At 44.7% G+C, this 20870-nt stretch overlaps 1 protein-coding gene across 4 annotated transcripts in view; it reads left to right on the top strand.

Moving 5' to 3' along the window:
- tafa5l (TAFA chemokine like family member 5, like) overlaps nucleotides 1-20870 on the top strand; it is a 64562-nt gene that overhangs the window by 26606 nt on the left and 17086 nt on the right. For 3 of the 4 annotated variants that reach the window (XM_036212929.1, XM_036212930.1, XM_036212928.1), the window contains exons 3-4: nucleotides 5067-5194; nucleotides 6368-6668. In XM_036212929.1, coding sequence (XP_036068822.1) covers nucleotides 5067-5194; nucleotides 6368-6499 — 260 coding nt within the window. In that variant the 3' untranslated portion in view covers nucleotides 6500-6668. Of the gene's footprint in view, nucleotides 1-5066; nucleotides 5195-6367; nucleotides 6669-20870 lie in introns of those variants that run through there. The other variant, XM_024292955.2, reaches the window with a different exon arrangement.

The following is a 20870-nucleotide window of genomic DNA, read 5'->3' as shown; positions in this document are numbered from 1 at the left end:
GCTCACAGTGTTCATTCACAATAGGCTCATTTCGATTGTAAATCTCGTAAATTTACGACTTTAAAAATCATAATTTTATTTTATTTTTATTTTTTTTGTTGGCCCTTATACTCCGTCGGACCATAACACCGACGATCATATAATTCAACTTTGCCACAGAGCACACACATACATGTATCTGCAGACACCCTGGGTCCCCTGATCTAGACTAATGTTAAATTATTAAAAAATAAGGAAAAGCAGATTTTTTTTTGCAAATAAAGGAACAGTTTTGCCTTAAAACTATTAATGAGCAATAAAGTAAATAAAAATAACTCAGTGTTTTTTTCTTCTACGGATCTTAGAAAACACATTTAAAAACTAGACCGTCAGATCAAAATCATATATAATCTTTAATGAGGATTTTTTGCAGTTTGAGCTTTTAGGTCAGCAAAACTGTTTGGTGATAACATCGTGATTTGATCAGAGACTGGTGTATTTTTCCGCTCAGTGCAGTAGCTTCTGACACAGTGTAGTGTGTTTTTGTGTATTTTATTTGTGTATTTAAACGTGTTTGAATGGAGCTCTGGTCAGTGATGTCTTTGGTCACATTTCCTCCTGCTCGGCGGTCTTCTCCTGCCCCGCTCCGAGCCTCGTCTGGCAGGCCGTGTTGTGCTCAGCAGAGCTTGGCACTCATGCGTGGGCTGCAGATGGTCCTTATGTGTGATCTAGTTGGAGGTCCAGAGAAGAACCCCAGCAGGGAGCTGGCAGCTGACAAACTTGGCTTGACGTCTGTGGTCCCCGGACGGGGCTCGCCGCAGCAGCAGCAGGACGGGGCCACCCAGGTGTCAGTCAGACAGGCTGTCGTTGTACCGACAACCACAGCCAGCTGTTCCATCACCGCCACAGCTGCACTGCTGCAAGATCATTTTAGCAATAACATCTACTGCAGCTTTTACCCGTGGAGTGTTTGTGGTGACCTCAGCGCCTGACGGTGCGAGCAGCTTCCGGCCGGAGTGGTTTGTCTTCGTACTGACGGCGTGAGTGCGCGGCGGCGCTGTAAAGGCTTTTAAGTGAGTCTGCAGAAGTGCATTCCAGCATACTGGAGAGGTAGGTTTGATGGATGGAGACAGGCTGAAGCCGGCCTGTCAGCGGCGCATTTTACTGCTTGTGTTATTCATGATGTTGTTGCTTTTGAGGTTATCACAGCAGCACTCTCAATCTGCAGCGAGGCTGCGTGACCTCTGCTCGCTTCCAGCACCGGGACTTTCATCAAGTCATTGTGCATCAACTCACACTTTCACTGATGGCCCTGAAAAGAAAATGAAAAAAAGAGCATGGCGCTGAATACCTGAGCATTGTGGACGGAGATGAAAAATGCATTTATTTTAAGCAGCTGCGGCGGGCTGTGGCGGTTCTCGCTGCCGTTAGTCAGCACTCCCACCGCTTTGCCAGCTCAGCTTTTATAGTGCGCCCTGAAAATTGAGTTCTGCTGGCCTTGTAATGCTCTCAAAACCACATCTGCAGTTGACTGATAAATCCACACTTTGTTGTGCTTGACTGATGGCGGTGAAAATAAAATGTTGCTGCGGCAGGTTGGAGAGTCACGAGGGAGGTCACTCCGGATTATTCCGCATGTCCACTCGGGATGAAGCCGTAACCGTCACCGTTCTCATGAGGTCGTGAAGCTTCAGGTGACGGCGGCACAGCTGGAGCAAAGGGAAGCGGCCTGAGGGTCGTTTGTTTGCAGGCGGAGAAGGAAAGTCAGTGATTGAGGGAAACAACAGGAAACTGTTAGCTTTTCTGGCTTGATAAATACCACCGGATGACAGGTTTTTATTGCAGAGCAGTCAGAGTTTGACAGACCAAAGATCAATTTCAGGCGACTAACAAGGCCTGAACCAGGAAACCTCAGAAAAATGTCAGCAGGCCTCCCTTCCTTCACCTCTTTAGCCCGTTCCCTCCCCAGCTCCCCTGTGGTCATTCAGTGAATTGCTGTTCCTCTCTTTCAATTTCCCCGCCGTGTTCCGTCCTCCACAATGCGGCTCCCGGGGGACAGTTGGCAGGCAGGAGCAGCGGCCCGGTCAGGTCCGCGGAGAGCCGATAACCTTTAGCGGCTGCTTCAGCACGCGGCGTAAGGAACAATCAGGGCTTATCGGCGTGGACTACAGGCGAATGCTAATTCAGTGTCATGCAGTCAGAGTGGAGAACATCAGCAGCTCCCAGTCTGAGCGCCTGATGTCTTCTGCAGACAAAGAGCCTTCAGAACGCCACTTCTGCCAGCGTCTCTGTCATCCTCCTCTAATCAGGGTTTTAGAATGATTTTGAGAAGTTGTTTTCACTGGATTCTGCAGTTTTGATATTTATGCAGAGGGAAATGTTTATGTGTTCATACAGTTTCCACGCTGCTGGCAGCTTTGTTGGATCTCTTTCCAGCGGAAACAGAATCTTGACACATTTTTCTTCAGTGGTTTGAATGTTTTGCTGCACAGATGATTTCCACTATAGTTCTGACACTTTTAAGCGTTTGTCATGACGGGGAGCAGAGGATTTACATGTAGGAGCAGTCGTAATGTCAAACAGAAAGACCTGCAAGACTCTGGCAGAAGTGAGGCATCGACGATACGAATGCTGCAGGAGGGAAATGAAGACGCTCGTTCCCTCAACTGTCTTAAGGTTTGTAAGATTCTTGGCAAGTGAGAAAGTGAGGTTTGAATGCAGGTTTGGGCGATCTGTGGGTTTCACTGAGTTACAGCTGCAGGAACATCTCCTGGACTCAAGCCAAAGCAGAGAAAGACTTAAGACAGAGACGCCATCTGTGAAATTTTAACATTTCCCCCAAAACATGAGCCGTTGGCTCAAACCTGTTAATAGAGTGCAGAGAACGCTGCACCATCCGCCTCATGCATTTACTCTGTTAATACATTAAAACAGGCACTCGAGGAATAAATCAAATATAAAAAAATCCTTCATTAAGCACAAACAAAAATGCCAATGAGGTTAAATTAAAAATGTTCCAGAAAGGAATTCTAGTCACTAAGACCTCTTTTCTTTACATGAGAATATTTTGCTGGAATCACCTTAAAGATGAGGTCATTTTTGTTGAGACAAAAGTTTATTTTCTTTCTTAAAGGAGCCATACCATATTTTTCTTTAGTCTTTCAGAGAAATAAATATCCATGTAGAAGTTCATATATTACCTTAGGAACGTGTTGAGGCAGCACTGAGCTAGCCTCCCTGAGTTGGTCGATACAAAAGATGCAAAAACCTTGTTTAGAAGAATATTCCATTTATTACAAAAAATGTAATAAGTAGTTGTTATTAAAAGTTTGATAAAAGTACGGAGCTCCAGGTGTCAGGAGCATGTAGCCTCTTCCTGAAAGGGGCGGTCCCACTCTGTGACATCAGCATGTGAGGACCCGCTCGTTTTCGTGGGTATGGGAGGGGCTGCTGCAGACAGTGCAGGTTTAGAGGATTACTCTTAAATGCATGAACGGATCAAAATACCGCTGTGGGGTTCTTTATAGAGAGGAATGAACAGTAAAATGCATTTAGAACCTCAAAAAGTAGAATTTTCTTGGTAGGACCTCTTTAAGTTTCAGTTTTAGCTCAATTTTATTGAACTTTTTTTCATTTATTTCCCCTAAACCCTTATTATCAGTGACGTAACCTCTTCAAAAGAAAATCGGCATAAATTAGTTTTATAATCTTTAAAAACAATAACTTAACTGACGACTCAGTAAAAACACTAAAGACCTTTATCTTAAAGTGAGCAACTTGTGATTCTCAAAGTTCATGTTAATAAAGACAGATTTTCATATAGAGCAGGGGGGTCAAAATCCAAACACACCTTAGGTCGCGGTCCGAACAGGACAAACATTTATTGAACACTATAAAACTACATTTTTACAGTTTTGAAACTGTAGCTTTTTAACATAATTATGAACTAGATATATAGCATTACCTTCAGTAATGCTAGTGTGAATGCTGTAAACAGAATTCGGCCGCTGAAGATGTTAGTGCTGCTAGCTGAAGATGCTGAAATTGATAGCTAAAAATGTTGAAGCAGAAATCACTGAAGCTAATATGTGAAAACCCTGAAAAAAAAGCCTAAATTAGCCAAAACAGCTAGCATGTACCTAAAATATTAGCTGAACTCAAAAACAGCCTAATTTTTTTAGTTAATTCCAAAATGGTCCAAAAAGCTAGCAGAAGGACAAATTTAAAAACTTTAAAACTGTAACTTTTTAACATGATTATACATTTAAAAAGGCAGGAATATTATTCAGAATAAATCAACTTAAACCTTAAATAACTTTCAATATTTTACCCTCCATAAAAACATATTTTGTCACAATTATACAAGTTAGAAATGAGTGCAAAGAAACATTGGGACAATAAGAAAAATAAAATAAAATGAACTGGAGGGCCGGATCCGGCCCCCGGGCCTTGACTTTGTCACACGTGATTTAGAATGTATATTTTAAATCCCACTCCAATCATCATGTGATTTATTATCAAGGAATTCCCAGTGCTCTTTGAATTATGATGATGCCGTTTTTATCCAAAATAAAAAAGTTATTTTCCAGGACACAGTTTCTGGAGTTCACTAGAAATTCACCTTTGAGTTGTAGGTGTGAGCTTAACCCCACCCCTCCTTCTTCCTGTCACTCGTGACTGAGAGCTCTCTGTTTACAGTCTCTCCTTCTAGCTTACAGCCCCTCACACCTCCAACCTAGCATTAACGGCAACAAAAAACAGTGAGCAACATCAGAGTTATCCAGCTGTACAGTTCTGATCCAGATTCCAGCTCCGACCAGGAAAACAAAGACATTCATGGATCTATTTGTCTGACTAGAAATGTTTTTTACTATATTTGAAAACTTGATTTTCTTTTAAGTTCATGAAGTACATTTCACAAAAATGTGTTGAGCTTTACTGAGAAGATGTTCATTTTTCTGTTAAACCAAAACTTGATCCAAACAGATTTCAGACCGGACTGCACCTGAGGAGGCGTGTCTTTACAGTTTCCTGAAAATGCTGAGGTTTTATTTTGAAAGTCTGATCTCCGTCTTTGTCCCCGTCAGCTCGAGTCGTGCGGAGCCGCCAGTGGTGTGAGATGGCCCCCTGCCTGGAGGGGGAGGTCTGCAGCCTTCTGTTCAACAGATCCGGCTGGACCTGCACCAGGGGCAGCGGCCGCATCAAGACCGTCACGGTAATGTCTGCGACGTGACGTTAATGCACGCCATATGCACCCTGAGCGCTGCGCTTTCAGCGCGGCCTGTTGGGAGCTGCATCACCAGACGCAGCAGCTCTGGGATGCGGGGAGCATCTTTCTGTCAGACGGCGGGTCACGACCCGGTTTCAGAAGCAGCATCAACTCTGATTCTGCAGGGCTCTGGGAACCACGACGCCTCGAGTTGAAGTTGTTTGCTCTTTAATGAAGGAAAGAACATCTACATTCAGTTTGAAAAGGACCAACCATTGCATCACTCTATGATTGAAAACAGTTTTCCTGGATAATTATTGGGATATTAAATGAATAAAATGATCTGCTGTTGCTGCTTTGAAACTACTACCATGAGTTAAGATGCTTTTAATACATTAAAATGAACAGTCATCTATAAGGTTATACATGTAAAACACAATATTAAAGAAATAAATATTGTTTTAATAAGTTGATAATCCATAAATATGAATCCTGCTGTCAGTAAATTTCCTCTAACTGATGTTGTGGGTCAGAATTCTGCAACCTTCAACACATTTTTGTGACCATGAACCCATTCATTAATGAAATGTATTTTTTTACAAAAATGGAATTATAACTGTGTAATATTTATATATTTATTTATTTACTTTTACAAGCTCTTTTTAAAATAAAAACCACCTGTGTCAAATCAAATCCTCCTGCAGCAGAGAAAAATGAAAAAAGCCAATTTAAACATCATGTTTTGTATCATTGTGACATTGCTGCTGTTATCATTTTTCTCTATTTATGGTCAAATATAAATAATGTTGAGGAAGAATTTATTTTTTTATGCTAATCTATATGGGTAAATGCAATTCTGTAACAAAAAACTTTGTCTGAACAGCAACTAGATGCTGTAGTGAAGCACAAGATATTTAAGTTTCTTAAGTCAGTTATCTACGGAAGAGGATTAGGGTCACTGAAAAAAAAAGCCCCTAAAAAATTCCGACTTTTTTCTCAGAATTCTGAGTTTAAAGTCAGAATTTTTAATGGGCTTTTTTTTCAGTGGCCCTAATCCTCTTTCGTAGTTATCTGACCTGTTAAAATCTAAAAATAAATGATTAATCTTGATTAACTGAAACAAATGAGCCAAAGCTACAAACTTATTGCTTATTTAAAGTATTTGCGTCTGTCTCCAAGAGCTACAATGGAGGGATGAAGGAGCCGCATGAGCCTGCAGAGCTTCAGGTTCCAGAGCGCTTTTCTGGGCCCATCACAGACGGCAAGTCCAGCCATTATCTTCAGGGGGCGCTGTGGGAAAACTCTGTCTGACAAAAAGTCAGAGTAAAAAAGCAATGAAACCATTAGAACTTAACATCCCCCTGTGGGGTTCAGTCCTGAACACCTCACAGCCTCTAACATCAGTCAGGAGTCAGACACGGAGGAACTCCAGAAAAAAACAGAGAATGAAACAGGAAAACCAAGAACTGTTTTCCAGGTCCTGATCAGGTCTTCTGATCCAGACCTCTATCTTTTAGTGTTCCCACAATGATCAGTGGTTTATGTCTTCTGTTTTTTGAGAGTTTCTGGTATCTGGGGTAACAGACTCCAGTCCAGACATCTGCATTTACAACCCAAACTCCTGATCTGTTTTCCTCCAGGAAAACCACTGATGTTTAGCCTTTGGATCAGAGAACAACATGTGACCGAACTTCCTAAATTCCAGACGCCACAGGTCCTGATTATTTTGTTGTCTGATTATTTTGATTTTTCTCCAGGAACTCGCTGCATTTTGTTCACACATGTCCAGAAGGGAAACTGTGAAATTCATTAGGGAGGTGGAAATATCTACTAAAACCAAACAACCTGATAACTGAAGAATTAGGATTTGATCAGGCATTTGCAGGGGATCTGTTCCCATAATGTGTTGGTATAAATGTTTGGTGCTGTGGTAAAAACTGAAGAGGACAAACACCAGAACTCAAACAGAGGAAGTGACATCACACTTTAATTAGCATAAAATGAGTCTTTGAGACTTTTTTTTATTTTATTTTACAAAATCTCAAATTTATAAGGGAATCTTTTAGTTTCTTATTTGTGAGAGTGATAGATCCTTTTGACTGGGAGATAATTTAATCCATAAACCCACAATCAGCCTGTAATCTCACTGACAGCAACAATCAGTCAGTCTTCATAAATGCTTTTCAAATGATTTTTACAAACGATCTCTGCAGTAATCAAGGGAACAGGATTATTAGCTATGAAAGGACAAAAAATAAGGTCTATGTAGAGGAAAAAAGTTATTTATAGTCAGAGTTTTATAAAACGGTTCAGAAAAGTTCAGGCAAACTGCAAAACGTCAGGTCAGATCTTGAGCCGAATCTGAAGGCGGCTGCAGAAATCTCTGGAGGTCGATCTTTCCTTTCACATGTTAAGAGAAACATTTATAAAAAACCTCTCTAAAAGCATGTTAGATGTTCTCTGTGGATGTCACTGTTGCAGGGTACATTACCATGGAAACAGTGAGAAGTGAGATGCTGCATCATTCCTCCTAAATATAATTAGCTCTTTTTCAATCCTAAACAGATCTGTAGGGAGTGACGTTACATTGAAGGATCAGCTTTACATTTATTGTGATGGATCAGAACCTGCTACTTGATCAAGTCTGTTCAAGTTGTCATGATGTCAGAAAGTTCAGATTCTTCAAAGAGAATTTAGTTTTTAGCAAAAAAGTGATTTTGAAACAGCAAAACTAAGACCTGCGGATCACCGTGATGACAGACGGACCTCTTACTGACTCTGTCAGAGACGTTTTGACATTTTTAGTGTTGTCCTGTGATGCTGCAGAACGGCCTCCTGGGAAAGCGTTGGTGCTGCGGTCTGACTGTGGGTTCAGCTCAAAGCTCAGTGGCCTCGTGTGTTTTCTGTGCTGATTCCTATCAGCAGAAAAGGAGCATTGTTACCAATGAAAGTCTCCGGACAAAAAGAGAAGAACAATAATGACCCTCCAGGCTCGACTGCTCGCCCAGCAAGTGGCTGTCGCCATAGCTACAGGTCTCGCTGTCACGGCGTGCTTCTCACTACAGCACTTGGCAATTTCACACAATCAGACTTGGCTCAGCTGACATGGGGCAGTTGTCTGTAGTGCTTACATCATGCAGGCCTGTTTTCTCACCAACTGATCTTCCTCCAATTATTTTTACAGGCTGTGTTATTCCTGGATCTTCTGTGTTTGTTCCTGAACCAAACCCAGGTTTTGCTCCATAGGATTGGCACCTCTTTGGTTCTGTATGCTTTGTTTTCGGGGTTTGGGGCTTCCTGCTTTTTCCCCGTCAGTACCGTGAGCTCACCAGTTTGCAGTTTCAGCGCTGGAGCTTCTTTCAGCTTCGTTTCCCTAAGTGTTTTTCTTTATTGAAGCCTTTATCTCAACTGTCCTTACAGGTGGAAAACAGTCAAACCAGTACAGGCCACGCACGTGACCCCCAGGAAATGTCAAGGTCATAGGCCGCCCAGTAAACCGTAGAGAGAAAATGTTTTTCTATGGGTGTGCTGCGGGTGACAGTGACCAACACGCAAGGGTCAGTAAGGGGGAGGCAGGTGTGTTATACAGATTTTTCATTTTTTAACCCCCCCAAATCCTGCAGACTCAACAAGGATCCTGTTGGTGCTGTTCACGTGATACGTGCACGCCGTGGGGGCCCATGCAAACAACAGCATGGGGCCCTCTCCAGCGGTTGTATTACCATATTTTCTGGATTATAAGTCACTCTGGACTATAAATCAGACTTTTATATTTGCTATGGCAAAAAATGAAAAACTAGAATAAGAGCGTTTCGATGCAAATGAGAAAAATATCCAAATAAAGAGGAAAACAATCAGATTCTCATCCATGTTTGTTTTGATGACAATTCCTCTTCTGGTACTGTCAGAAGAAAATACAGCACCCACTAGTGGTTGTTAGCAGAAAAAACCACTAATGGGAAACTGGTTGGTAGTGATGACTTTATCCTCAAAATATTTTCTAACATTTTTAATTCAATTCAATTTTATTTATATAGCCCAATATCACAAATCAATGACCTCATTGGGCTTGAAGCAAAAAGCCAGTCATATAATATAAACAATAGCTAACAACTAAACAGACTAAATAAACTGGCGGTCCTCATCCTTAGACCCTCACTCCCGGTAAGGACAAACTCCTAAAAAAACCTGGTTTAGGAAAAAAACGAAGAAACCTCAGGGATGTCCACATGACAGAGAGATCCTATCCCAGGACGGACAGGCGACACCAGGACTGTTAAAGAGAAATAAGCTTCTAAAACTGGAAGGGGCCGCCCACCCCCGCCGAGCAGAGGGACACCCAAGAGAAACAGAGGCCCCAAGGAGTGATGTAAACAAGGCCCGACCAGGCACACCCACTGATGGAGTTAAGGAGAGGACTAGTTCTAGAGAGCAGGGACCGGACCCCACACCACCGAGACCTGGACACCCCCAGGCTCTGATGTAGATTGATCCCCTGCTAGATCTTAAATCTCGGGGATCCCACTCCCGGCGTGGGGAGGAGACTGCCGGGCCCAGGAGACCGGCACCCAAGAGAGCAGACCACCAGGACGAGGTTCCCCGCACCCCCGCCAGGGATGGGGTAGGGGACAGAAGGTCGATGGTCCCACCTTCCTTGTGTGATGCGTGCGTGTTTGCTTGTTAGAGTGTATATTTGTGGTGTTAGAGGTGTGTGTACTAAAGGGTGCAGTCTCAGAAATACACTTACCACACACGACAATGGTGCGCTCCATGTTCATGACATTCCTTGAGGTGGCTCAACCCTAACCCTAACCCTTACCACAAGGGAACTGAAGACACACCTGAGCTTACCTTAAAATGCAGCCGCTCCTCTCTATGACCCTCCACGGACCCGGACAAATCCCACAGAACCCGTTCGGGTCAACCCCCTCGTATCGGTGCACGTGACCGAGTCAGTGACAGGCTCTTGGTTTGTCTCTTCTGCGGTCTCTCTTGCGGTCCATCACTGTCTGGTTTTGTCAGGTTTAAGTAATTCTTCAGGCTTCATTTCTTTCATAAGTCAAACTCTGTTTTGGTAGAATCTTCCTGTGAGTCATTTTTTAAGGTTTTTCACTCCATCCAAATGTTTATCACACAGTAATTATGAGAAAATGTTCTTTAGAATCCCAGCTGTGACCAACAAAGAGTTTTATTTATTTCCTGAACCTCCTATTTAACGGAGCGAGGCAGACGGAGAACAGGTTTCTATGAACAACCATGACGGTATTTTAAAGGAGGTTTGAGTGACACTATCCATGAAGAAACAGTTTCATTTAATCTAATGACATTGTGGTAAAATATTAGTATCAATACTTTAACATTAAATCAAGTCTCAGTTAAAGCCCGGGCAGAAGGAAGCTGTTGCTTCATCACAGAAACAGAGATGGATGACTGCAGGTTCTGGATGGTTATGAAAATTATGTACTCACTCAAAATCTCGAGGTCACTTTGGTCGGCAGAAATAGGATTTCAAAAGAGAGAAATGTTAATCTTATTTCTCCTTATCCTAATCAGTCAAGCCGACAAAATCCTGAGGGCTTTCTTACCGTTAAATGCTATTTTTCTCTCCAGCTCGCTTAAAGTCAGATATTGGTTTCCCTCTATAATAAAAAAGATTACTTATGCACTGCTTTGGTGAAACATTAATAAAACAGAGTTGAATTGCTCATCCATCAAAGGAATTTTCTCTCCAGCAGCACAGAAACTCAAAGCGGTTCAGAAAGCAATGAACTGCATGAAACTGCAAAGTCACCGAGCTAAGAGAGCGTCAGGTGATGATACCTGCTGATCCGCTGAAAATGAGGAACACCTGTCACGTACATTCAAGAGAACACATCAGAATTTCATTTACAGCCACTGAAACATTGAACATTTTCTGGGCTCAGCCAGAAACTTCAAGGTGAATATAGTCCAGGAATGAGCCGGCGTCACGTCTGATTTAACGTCAGTCCGTCTGTTGCGTTCCTGTTTACCTTCAAACATCAGACTGTGTTCAGGACCTCCCCGAGTTACAAGCAGAACATTCATATCAACCCCCTCCTGCTTCTGACAGCGGCGACCTGCAGGTCTGAGGATGCACAGTGATGCAGGACAGAACCAGCGCTGGGTTCTTTCTTTGATTCGGCTAACTTCCTCTGGACCAAGCATGAGAGCTATGGCACACATGAAAGCGAGGTTACTTTGCGAGTGGGGTCTGGTTCAATTCACTTCACCGTGAATGCAGACAATTACCTCAGAGGACCAAGACAGGAAGTGGTGCAACCTCATTTCATTTTGAAGTAAAGTTAACCTAGAGCCTGAATCCAGACAAGAACATGGATGATGGCATCACCAAGACCAAAGGGATGAAGGACTTTACTCCTTATGGAAGTTTGTTTTGGGTAAAACTGCCCCCCAGCATCTATGAGTGGCAGGTGGAGGGGCAAAAGTCCTAAGCTTTTCATCCTTTTCCCTCCATTCAAACGGATTCTGGGGCAGAATCTTGGTGCAAAGCTGCTAAATGTTTGTTTATCACTTGTCATCACTTCACGTTAGCGCAGCGTTTCTCAGGATGCGCGTGATCTCAGTTCTGTCATTCAGAACTCTGTGACCTGTCAGGTGAGCAAACAGCGAGTCAGAGCGGGAAAATAAAAACACACAGAGATGAGATTCACAGAGATTCTGTTCCAAAATGACTAGTCAACTGGATGGACTTCTGAAGCTCTTTGGATTATATGATTAATCCAGAATGATATAATAGTCCAGGATGAAACAATCTAATCCAGAATGATATGATGATCCAGAATGATACAATCTAATCCAGACTGCTACCATAAACCAGGATATTATTATTCCAGAATGAGATGATAACCTAGAATATGGTAACCCAGAATTATATGATTCAAATTAAAATGATATGATTCCCCCGAATTATATGATAACCCAGAATAATTTGATCATCTGGAATGATTAAATTAATCCAGAATTATATAATTTAATCTAGACTGATATATTTTACCAGAAAAGGATTATTTCACAATTATAACGTTGAATGTGATAATCCAGAATTACATGTTTTATCCAGAATGATGTGATAATCCAAAATGATATAATTTAATCCAGACTGATATGATAATCCAGAATATGATTTGTTGAAAAGGCTCTTAATGTGAAGGAGCTCTTAATTTGAAAGGGTGTTTGGATGTTTCCTTATCCTGAGGGAGGGTTTTTTAGCACTCCATGTGGCAGAAGCAGCTAGCTGCAAAGGAAGCAGGTTTTTTTCTCCTTAAAGTTTGACCCTTTTTATCTTCTGGGTTTTTTATGGGAACTCCAAGGGTTCAGTAAATGACCAAAAAACTGTGAACACCCTGAGTTCCTAATAAATGGTTGTGGCTGAAGAACACGTCGCCTTTCTTCTTCTTCCTGTGCTCTGACCGGCACCGCATTTTGTCCTCTGCCAAACCTAAACGAACTGGTGTTATTCCCACCTCCCCAACACATGGTCCTTCGAGCCGGATGGCAGACTTTAAGATGCAGTCAGACGAAGAGGATTATTCTGCCGTGAGACCTAGGCGCCACATCCGTCGACCCTCCAGATTTCAAGATTATGAGGTAGACTACCAGAGTGATTATCCCCAAGACCTACAGCCCTGGAAATCACCCTACCTACCCTCAGAACAACCTGCATTTCCACCTCAGGAGAGTTCAACCTACATCAGCCCCTTTAATGCAGCTCAGCCTCACTTTCGTGGCCGTTTTGGGAATGCTGCTCAATACGAGACCCCTCAGCTAGCCCCAGGACGCCCTCAGAGTAAGAACCTAGCCGCTGATGTTACACCTAGAGTTCCTACCCCCTACCAATGGAGTTCTAGCAGAGATCCTGCCTATTATCCAGATATAAGGGCAATCCATGATGAGAACGCTAAACTGTTGCAGTCTCAAGAAACCATCCAGTCCACCCTAAAGGAGCTACATGAAGCTCGAAACGAGATGAAAGAACTAATTCGAGTAGCTCGCTCATTGAGAGAGGATATGGAGCAGAGCACCAGCTCACCATCAAGCCAGAGCAAACATCAAACCTATGGGGCTGGTGCTGCAGTTTCCAGACCTCATCACCTCTCAATGCAGTTAAAGGAAGAAGAGGAGGAGGATTGGCCTGATCCTCCACCATGGCCTGAGCCAGAAGAGGAGCAGCCTAAAGGCATGAGTGATGTCAACCTGTTGAGATATGGGGGACTTCCTGCTCCACCCCCTCACTATCAAATGAATCAAACTATGGCATTCATGGAACCACCCATGCCTGTCTCAAAGCCTAACCAGTCCATGCATTATTCTGCTGATGCTAAGAGCATATCCTATCTTCAAGTGCAGGACTCATCCCCAATCTCTCATCCTGTTCCAGCTCAAGCTAACCCAGGACCTCTGCCAGCAGCCACAAGGCCAGGGTACAGCCCACCCGCTTCCAACCTCCATCCTCAAGTGAACATCTCAGAACAAGTCTATAGAGGCCCAAAACCTACAATACCCAAGTTCAGTCACCCAGATCCAAGTGAGTTTGCAAGACTTCGGATTGCTTTGGAGAACTTACTTCCATCTGACACCACAGAACTCTTCAAGTACCAGATTTTGGTGGATCACTTGAGACTAGAAGAAGCTAAATTAATCGCGGATGCTTACCTGAATTCACCTACCCCCTATACTGACACCATGAGAGCCCTCTACGACAAATTTGGCCAGCCTCACCAGCTAGCTTTAAAGAAGATCGCAAGTGTCCTAGAGGCCCCGGAGATTAAGCGTGGGGATTCTGCAGCGTTTCAAAGGTTCTCCCTCCAGATCCAATCGTTGGTGGGTCTACTGAAAACCTTGGGCCCAGAGGGGAACATTGAGCTCAACTGTGGTTCTCATGTTGCTCGCCTTCTGAGCAAGCTTCCTGCTGAGCAGAGGGCTGACTTCCGTCGTCATCGGTTTAAACAACCTGGGACAACACACACACTGTGCGACTTATCAGATTGGCTCAGCTATGAGTCCTGGTGCCTGAGCTTTGACAGTCAAGTGAGTATGAGAAGCAGCAAGGAAAGACAGCCGGTTCGGGCGGATGGACGTTCTACAAAACAGATGGTGACTGTCCTGCATGGTCTTGGTGAACCTTCTGAGTCTGTCTCTGCACCTACAGTACACAGTGGAAAGAAGAAGCCCGCAGCAAAGGCATATTGTGCCTACTGTGAGAGTACTGAACACTACTTCAGTCAATGTAGTGACGTCGCCAAACTCTCTAAAGAGCGGCTCAAAGAGTGGATCCAAGCTAATAAACGATGCTGGCGCTGTGCACGTACTCACCAAGCAGCTCAGTGCACTCTAAAGAAGCCATGCAGCATCTGTCAAGGGAAACACCTCCTAGCCCTGCATGAGGTAAATCTGCGGTCAGAGAGGACCAGCAAGGAGGCAGCAGTAAAAGAAGAGAGCTGTTTGACCAATTCAGGGTCTGATTCCCTGTATCTGGACCGACCTGCAACTGGAAATCGAGTGATGTTAAAAGTCATCCCAGTCATTTTGCATTATGAAGGAAGACGTTTGGATAGCTTCGCTTTATTGGACGATGGATCAGAGAGATCTATGCTGTTACCAGAAGCAGCCAAAGCATTAGGAGTAAGGGGCAGCCGAGAAGACCTACCTCTACGAACCGTTCGACAGGACATTAAGGTGCTCCAAGGACACAAGGTATCATTCCATATTTCTCCAGCTGCTAATCCTAAAGTGAGCTATAGGATCGATGGTGCCTTCACTGCCAGTCATCTGAGTCTAGCCCAGCATACGTATCCTTTGGAGGAGCTGCAGAGGAAGTACAAACACCTCCGAGGACTTCCTATTCCAGCCCTGAAGGAGGCAAAGCCCTCACTCCTACTTGGTTCAGATCAAGCTCATCTCATAACACCTGTGGAACCAATCAGACTCGGCCCACGAGGAGGCCCTGCAGCAGTCCGCACCAGGTTGGGATGGACCCTCCAGGGGCCCGTCAGGGTCATGGGGCGGCCTTCTCACCCCGTTCAGTGTTTGTTTACCTCCTTCCCACCACCAGTGGTTACCTCCTTCCCCCCACAGGTGGATGAGCTGTATCGCCACGTTGAGAAGCTCTGGCAGCTAGACACTGTACCTCACAAACCAGAAAAGATGGTTACTCGTTCGAAACAAGACCATCAAGCAATCACACTGCTGGAAGCCAAGACAGTTTGCGTTGAGGTTGACGGAGTGAAGAGATATGCTACACCCCTACTACGTCATTCTGCCATGCCTCCTCTTTGTGCACCGAAGGAGTCAGTCATGTCTTTGCTGCGGAGCACAGAACGGCGACTTGTGAGAGACCCAGAGCGAGCAGACATTTACAAAGCAGAAATGCAGAAGCTCATTGCATCAGGAGCTGTGCGAGAGATCACTCAAGAGGAACCCCCAGAGGAATGTTGGTACATTCCGCACCACCTAGTTTCCCATAATGGAAAACATCGGTTGGTTTTCAACTGCTCCCACCAGTACCAAGGACAAAATCTGAATCAGTACTTGGTACCAGGCCCCACCCTCGGACCATCCTTGGTGGGTGTATTATTGAGATTTCGGGAGCATCCAATCGCAGTGAGCGGAGATATTAAGGGGATGTTTCACCAAGTCCGTCTCCTTCCAGCAGACCGTCCCCTACTAAGGTTCCTGTGGCGTGATCTGAAGGTGGATGAACCCCCGAAAACATTCGAATGGCAGGTGCTACCCTTTGGTACGACTTGCAGCCCTTGCTGCGCTACATATGCTCTCCAACGCCATGTAGCTGATCACTGCCATCCTGAGGAAATCCTAAGATTCTCCATAGAGCACTGCTTCTATGTGGACAACTGCCTGCAAAGTGTACGCTCCCCAGAGGAAGCTAAGCAGTTGGTCGACCGCCTAAGAGACCTTTTGTCATCCGCTGGCTTTGACCTACGGCAGTGGGCCTGCAATGAGCCACATGTCCTGGACCACCTACCCCAAGAGGCCAGGTCTGAAAGCTTAGATTTGTGGTTGGCACAAGACAAGCTCAATCCTCAAGAGTCTACACTTGGTCTTAGCTGGAACTGGGAGAAAGACTCCCTGGGTTACAAGAACAGGCCAGTGACCTACAACGCTCCTACCCTGAGAAACCTTTATAAGGTTCTGGCTTCCCAGTTTGACCCATTGGGTTACCTGTTACCTTTTACCACCCGGGCTAAGATCATCATCAGGCAACTGTGGAATGAGAAACGAGGTTGGGATGACCCAAACTTACCATCACCACTACTTCAAGCATGGTTAGGCTGGGAGGAAGAACTTAACAGTTTACCCCTCCTCCGTTTTCCTCGAGCATACGCACCCCCAGACTTTGACTCTGACATGGCTACTCGAGAACTGCATGTCTTTGCTGATGCTTCAGAACAGGCATATGGAGCAGTAGCCTACTTGAGAACTGAGAATAACCAGGGAAAAGTACACCTTTCCTTTCTCTTGGCTCGTTCTCGAGTAGCTCCCAAACGGATGCACTCCATTCCCCGTTTGGAGTTGTGTGCTGCTCTTGTAGCCGCTCAGTTAGCCAGCCTCCTGAGAAAGGAACTTACACTGAAAGTGGCCCGCATCACTCTGTGGTCTGACTCCACAACGGTCCTCACCTGGCTTCATTCTCAATCCTGCCGGTACAAAGTTTTTGTAGGCACCAGAGTAGCAGAGATACAGGAACTGACAGAAGATGACACCTGGCGGTATGTGGATTCAGACAGGAACCCTGCCGATGATCTAACTAGGGGTAAAACCCTTGAAGAGCTTAAGAGTCCAAACAGGTGGTCCCAGGGACCACCATTCCTTCAGCAGAGCCCAGAGAGCTGGCCAGTGAACCCCAGCTCTGAATTTCTGGAGGATCAAGCAGAGCTCCGTAAGGCAGTTTTTTGTGGAGCTACAGTCTCTTCACCTACATGTGATATGCCTAAAGACAAAGGGTTCAACTCTTGGAGAGAGCTTATGGATGTTACAGCAAACGAGATGCAGAGTGGAGCTTCCTCCAGTACTTCACTCACAGCAGAAGACTATCAGCAAGCTGAATTCAGAATTCTTCAGCAAGCACAAAGGGAATCATTTCCTGAGGATTACAAACTCCTGGCAGCAGGGAAATCGGTGTCACCCTCAAGTCGTCTGCTCACCCTGGCCCCAGTACTGGATCAACCCTCTGGGTTGATAAGAGTGGGTGGCCGGCTCAGACGTTTAGAAGATTTAGACCTGCCTCTGCACCCAATCGTTCTGGACCCATCTCATCCCGTTGTTCATCTTCTCATCCAAAAGTATGATGATGACCTGCACCATCCTGGACCTGAGAGAGTTTTCTCCGAGTTGCGGAGACGATTCTGGATCCTCCGTGGACGACAGGCTGTTCGCAAGCACCAACGAGCTTGTGTGGAGTGCCAGCGTTGGAGGGGCAAGCCCTCTATTCCAAAAATGGCTGATCTGCCTGAGGCCCGACTTAGGCTGTACAAGCCAGCATTCTACTCGACGGGGGTGGATTGTTTTGGGCCACTTATAGTGAAGATCGGCAGACGTCAAGAAAAAAGGTGGGGTATCATCTTTAAATGCATGACAACCAGGGCAGTTCATCTAGACCTCCTCAAAGGCATGGACTTGGACTCATATTTGATGGCTCTGAGGCGATTTGTTGCCAGAAGAGGAACCCCAGCAGAACTGTGGTCAGATCAAGGTACCAACTTTAAGGGAGCTGAGCGTGAACTTGGAGAAGCCTTCAAGAACATGGCACCAGCACTGCAGCAGCAGCTAGCTCGTCAAAGGATTAAATTCAACTTTAATCCTCCTGCAGCCCCCCATTTTGGCGGAGTATGGGAACGGGAAATTCGTTCTGTAAAGTCAGCACTTTACAAATGTGTTGGTGCACAACCAGTCCCAGAAGAAGTTTTACTCACTGTGTTGCTGGAAATTGAGGTCATCCTCAATTCGAAACCACTGGGCTACGTATCAGCAGATGTAGCGGATCTTGACCCTGTGACTCCAAACAGTCTGCTCATGGGGCGGCCTGACGGCTCCCTTCCTCAAGTGGTATATCCTGAGACAGAGATGCTAAGCCGCAGGCGTTGGCGACATTCCCAGATTCTGGCAGACCAATTTTGATCCAGATTCATAAAGGAATACTTACCTGCATTACAACAACGTCAGAAATGGCAGTCTTCCTCACCTGACCTGCCATAGGAAGGAGTAGTCATGTTAGTTGAACCCCAGTTACCTCGTGCCCAGTGGCCAGTCGGGCATGTCATCAAGGTTTACCGGAGTGATGACGGATGCATCAGATCAGCGGATGTCAACATCAAAGGACGGATTTTCACCCGCCCAGTAGCCCGATTGGTGAGGCTACCAGCTCTTCCTTCTGGAGATACGGACTCTCTTGAAGACTCTGGACTATTAGACCAAATGAGCCTTTTCGTAGATGCAAATGTTCCATGCACATTTGGGGGCGGCTGTTGAAAAGGCTCTTAATGTGCACTCCATGTGGCAGAAGCAGCTAGCTGCAAAGGAAGCAGGTTTTTTTCTCCTTAAAGTTTGACCCTTTTTATCTTCTGGGTTTTTTATGGGAACTCCAAGGGTTCAGTAAATGACCAAAAAACTGTGAACACCCTGAGTTCCTAATAAATGGTTGTGGCTGAAGAACACGTCGCCTTTCTTCTTCTTCCTGTGCTCTGACCGGCACCGCATTTTGTCCTCTGCCAAACCTAAATGAACTGGTGGTATTCCCACCTCCCCAACATGATTATTCCAGAATGATAACCTATGTCAAGTGTTTCCCCTGAGCTGATTGCCACTCCTCCCTGATGGGTTACACCTGTGTCTTTTGGGTTTTTTTTCACTCCCCTTCCTGTATATAATCAGTTTCTCCCCTCACTTCCTTGCAGGTTTGTCTTGTCACTTGATGCACCAAATCTTTTCTGCCATTTCAGGTTTCGTGTGGTTTTTATTTTTTTTTTGGACTTTGACTTTAGAGATTAATCCTGTTTTTTCCAGCTTTGTGCTCTTCCTTAGTTTTGGATTCTATGTTATTAAAGACACTTTTTTTGGAGCTGACGCCTGTACTACAATTGTGTCCACACACCAAACCTTGACAACCTATAACCTAAATTATCCCGAAATATATGATTAATCCAAAACAATATGATAATCCCCAATAATATGATAATTTAGAAGGATTTGTTAATTCAAAATAATACCATTTAATTTAGAATATGTTCATCCCAAATTGTCTGATGAATCCAGAATGATATGATGATCCAGAATATGATTATTCCCGAATGATTTGATAACCTAGAATATGATAATCCAGTAATAGGAGTGTAGAAGACACTCATTACAGCTGATCTTCAGAGTGGGTGTGAAACAGCATAATGTGAAAGTGAAACAGGAAGTGGAGGAATCGAGAGCACAGAGACGCAGAGCTGTTTAACACGGATGCAAAACGCCACAGCGTCTCAGGTGAGACACCTACTCTCAACCACAGGTGAATAATGGTGGGGGTGGAGCTCCATCCATCACTCCCTTCTAGCTCCCCCCCTCCATTCAACTGCCCTGGGCTGCTGTGGCAAATGCCCCACTCGAACCGACAGCAACAAAAAGGCTTTTCCTGGTTGCCTGAATATTTGAATGAGCTGTTGCTGAGCAGCTTTGCTGCAGATGTTAATCGCGAGTGATGCAGCCGTTTATTTATTCATCCTTTCTGGGAGGGGGCGGGGGTAGGGAGGCTTTAGCAGAGAGGAGGTATCCAGAGGTATTTGTTTGAGGAGTGGAGGTGGATGCAGGAGCACCATGGAAGACAGATGAAGATGAGAGGTCCACGGAGACTTGATCAAGCAGCAGAGAGGGAGGCTTCTGTTGGAGGGAGGGGATCTGTGAGGATGCAGACAGAGTTCTAAATGTGAGAGAATTTCCCTTCATGCAGTCATAATCATCTGACATGAGGCAGTCAGTGTGACTGTTTCTGAGAGATGATAATGGCTGCTCTCATTATTCATGTTGTGGAGCACAAGTTTGCTGGAGGTGCAGTTGGAAGATAAAGCAAAGTGACAAATGTACCTGATGGTGGCGGATTATGCAGAAAACTGCCTATCTAATAAAACATAATGCAATTTTCTTATCAATTATACATTGAATTTTGATATAGTTTTATCGTGTCTAAATTCAGAATCCTGTTGGGATAAAATGTGACTTTATTTATGACCGAGGGGAATTCCACATGTCAGAGCAGCAGCCAGGAGGCAGAAGATCAGTGATCCACATGATCCACAACAACAACATGAATAAAAGAAAACTCTCATTTAGGTGCAGACAGCTTTGAGATGGAGGCACGAGATGTTGGAAAAATACTTCATATGTGTTTCCAAAGGCTCCATGTTTGCACAGCAAACAGTGACATCCCATAAACAGAACTTCTAACACACTTATGTCAAAGTCAAGGCCCGGGTGCCGGATCTGGCCCACCGGGTGATTATAACCGGCCCGCCAGATCCTTTTCATTTTATTGTTATTGAACCCCAATGTTCAGCTCCCAGCCCTGCTCCAGATTGTCAACTTGTCGTTAACATCTGGTGTTTTCCCAGAGCCACTGAAAACAGCTGTAATCAAACCTCTCCTA

The sequence above is a fragment of the Oryzias melastigma genome, linkage group LG7, assembly GCF_002922805.2.
Source record: "Oryzias melastigma strain HK-1 linkage group LG7, ASM292280v2, whole genome shotgun sequence".
Lineage (NCBI taxonomy): Eukaryota > Metazoa > Chordata > Actinopteri > Beloniformes > Adrianichthyidae > Oryzias > Oryzias melastigma.
The sequence above is the reverse complement of the archived record's forward strand: the minus strand, read 5'-3'. Positions and strand labels throughout refer to the sequence as shown.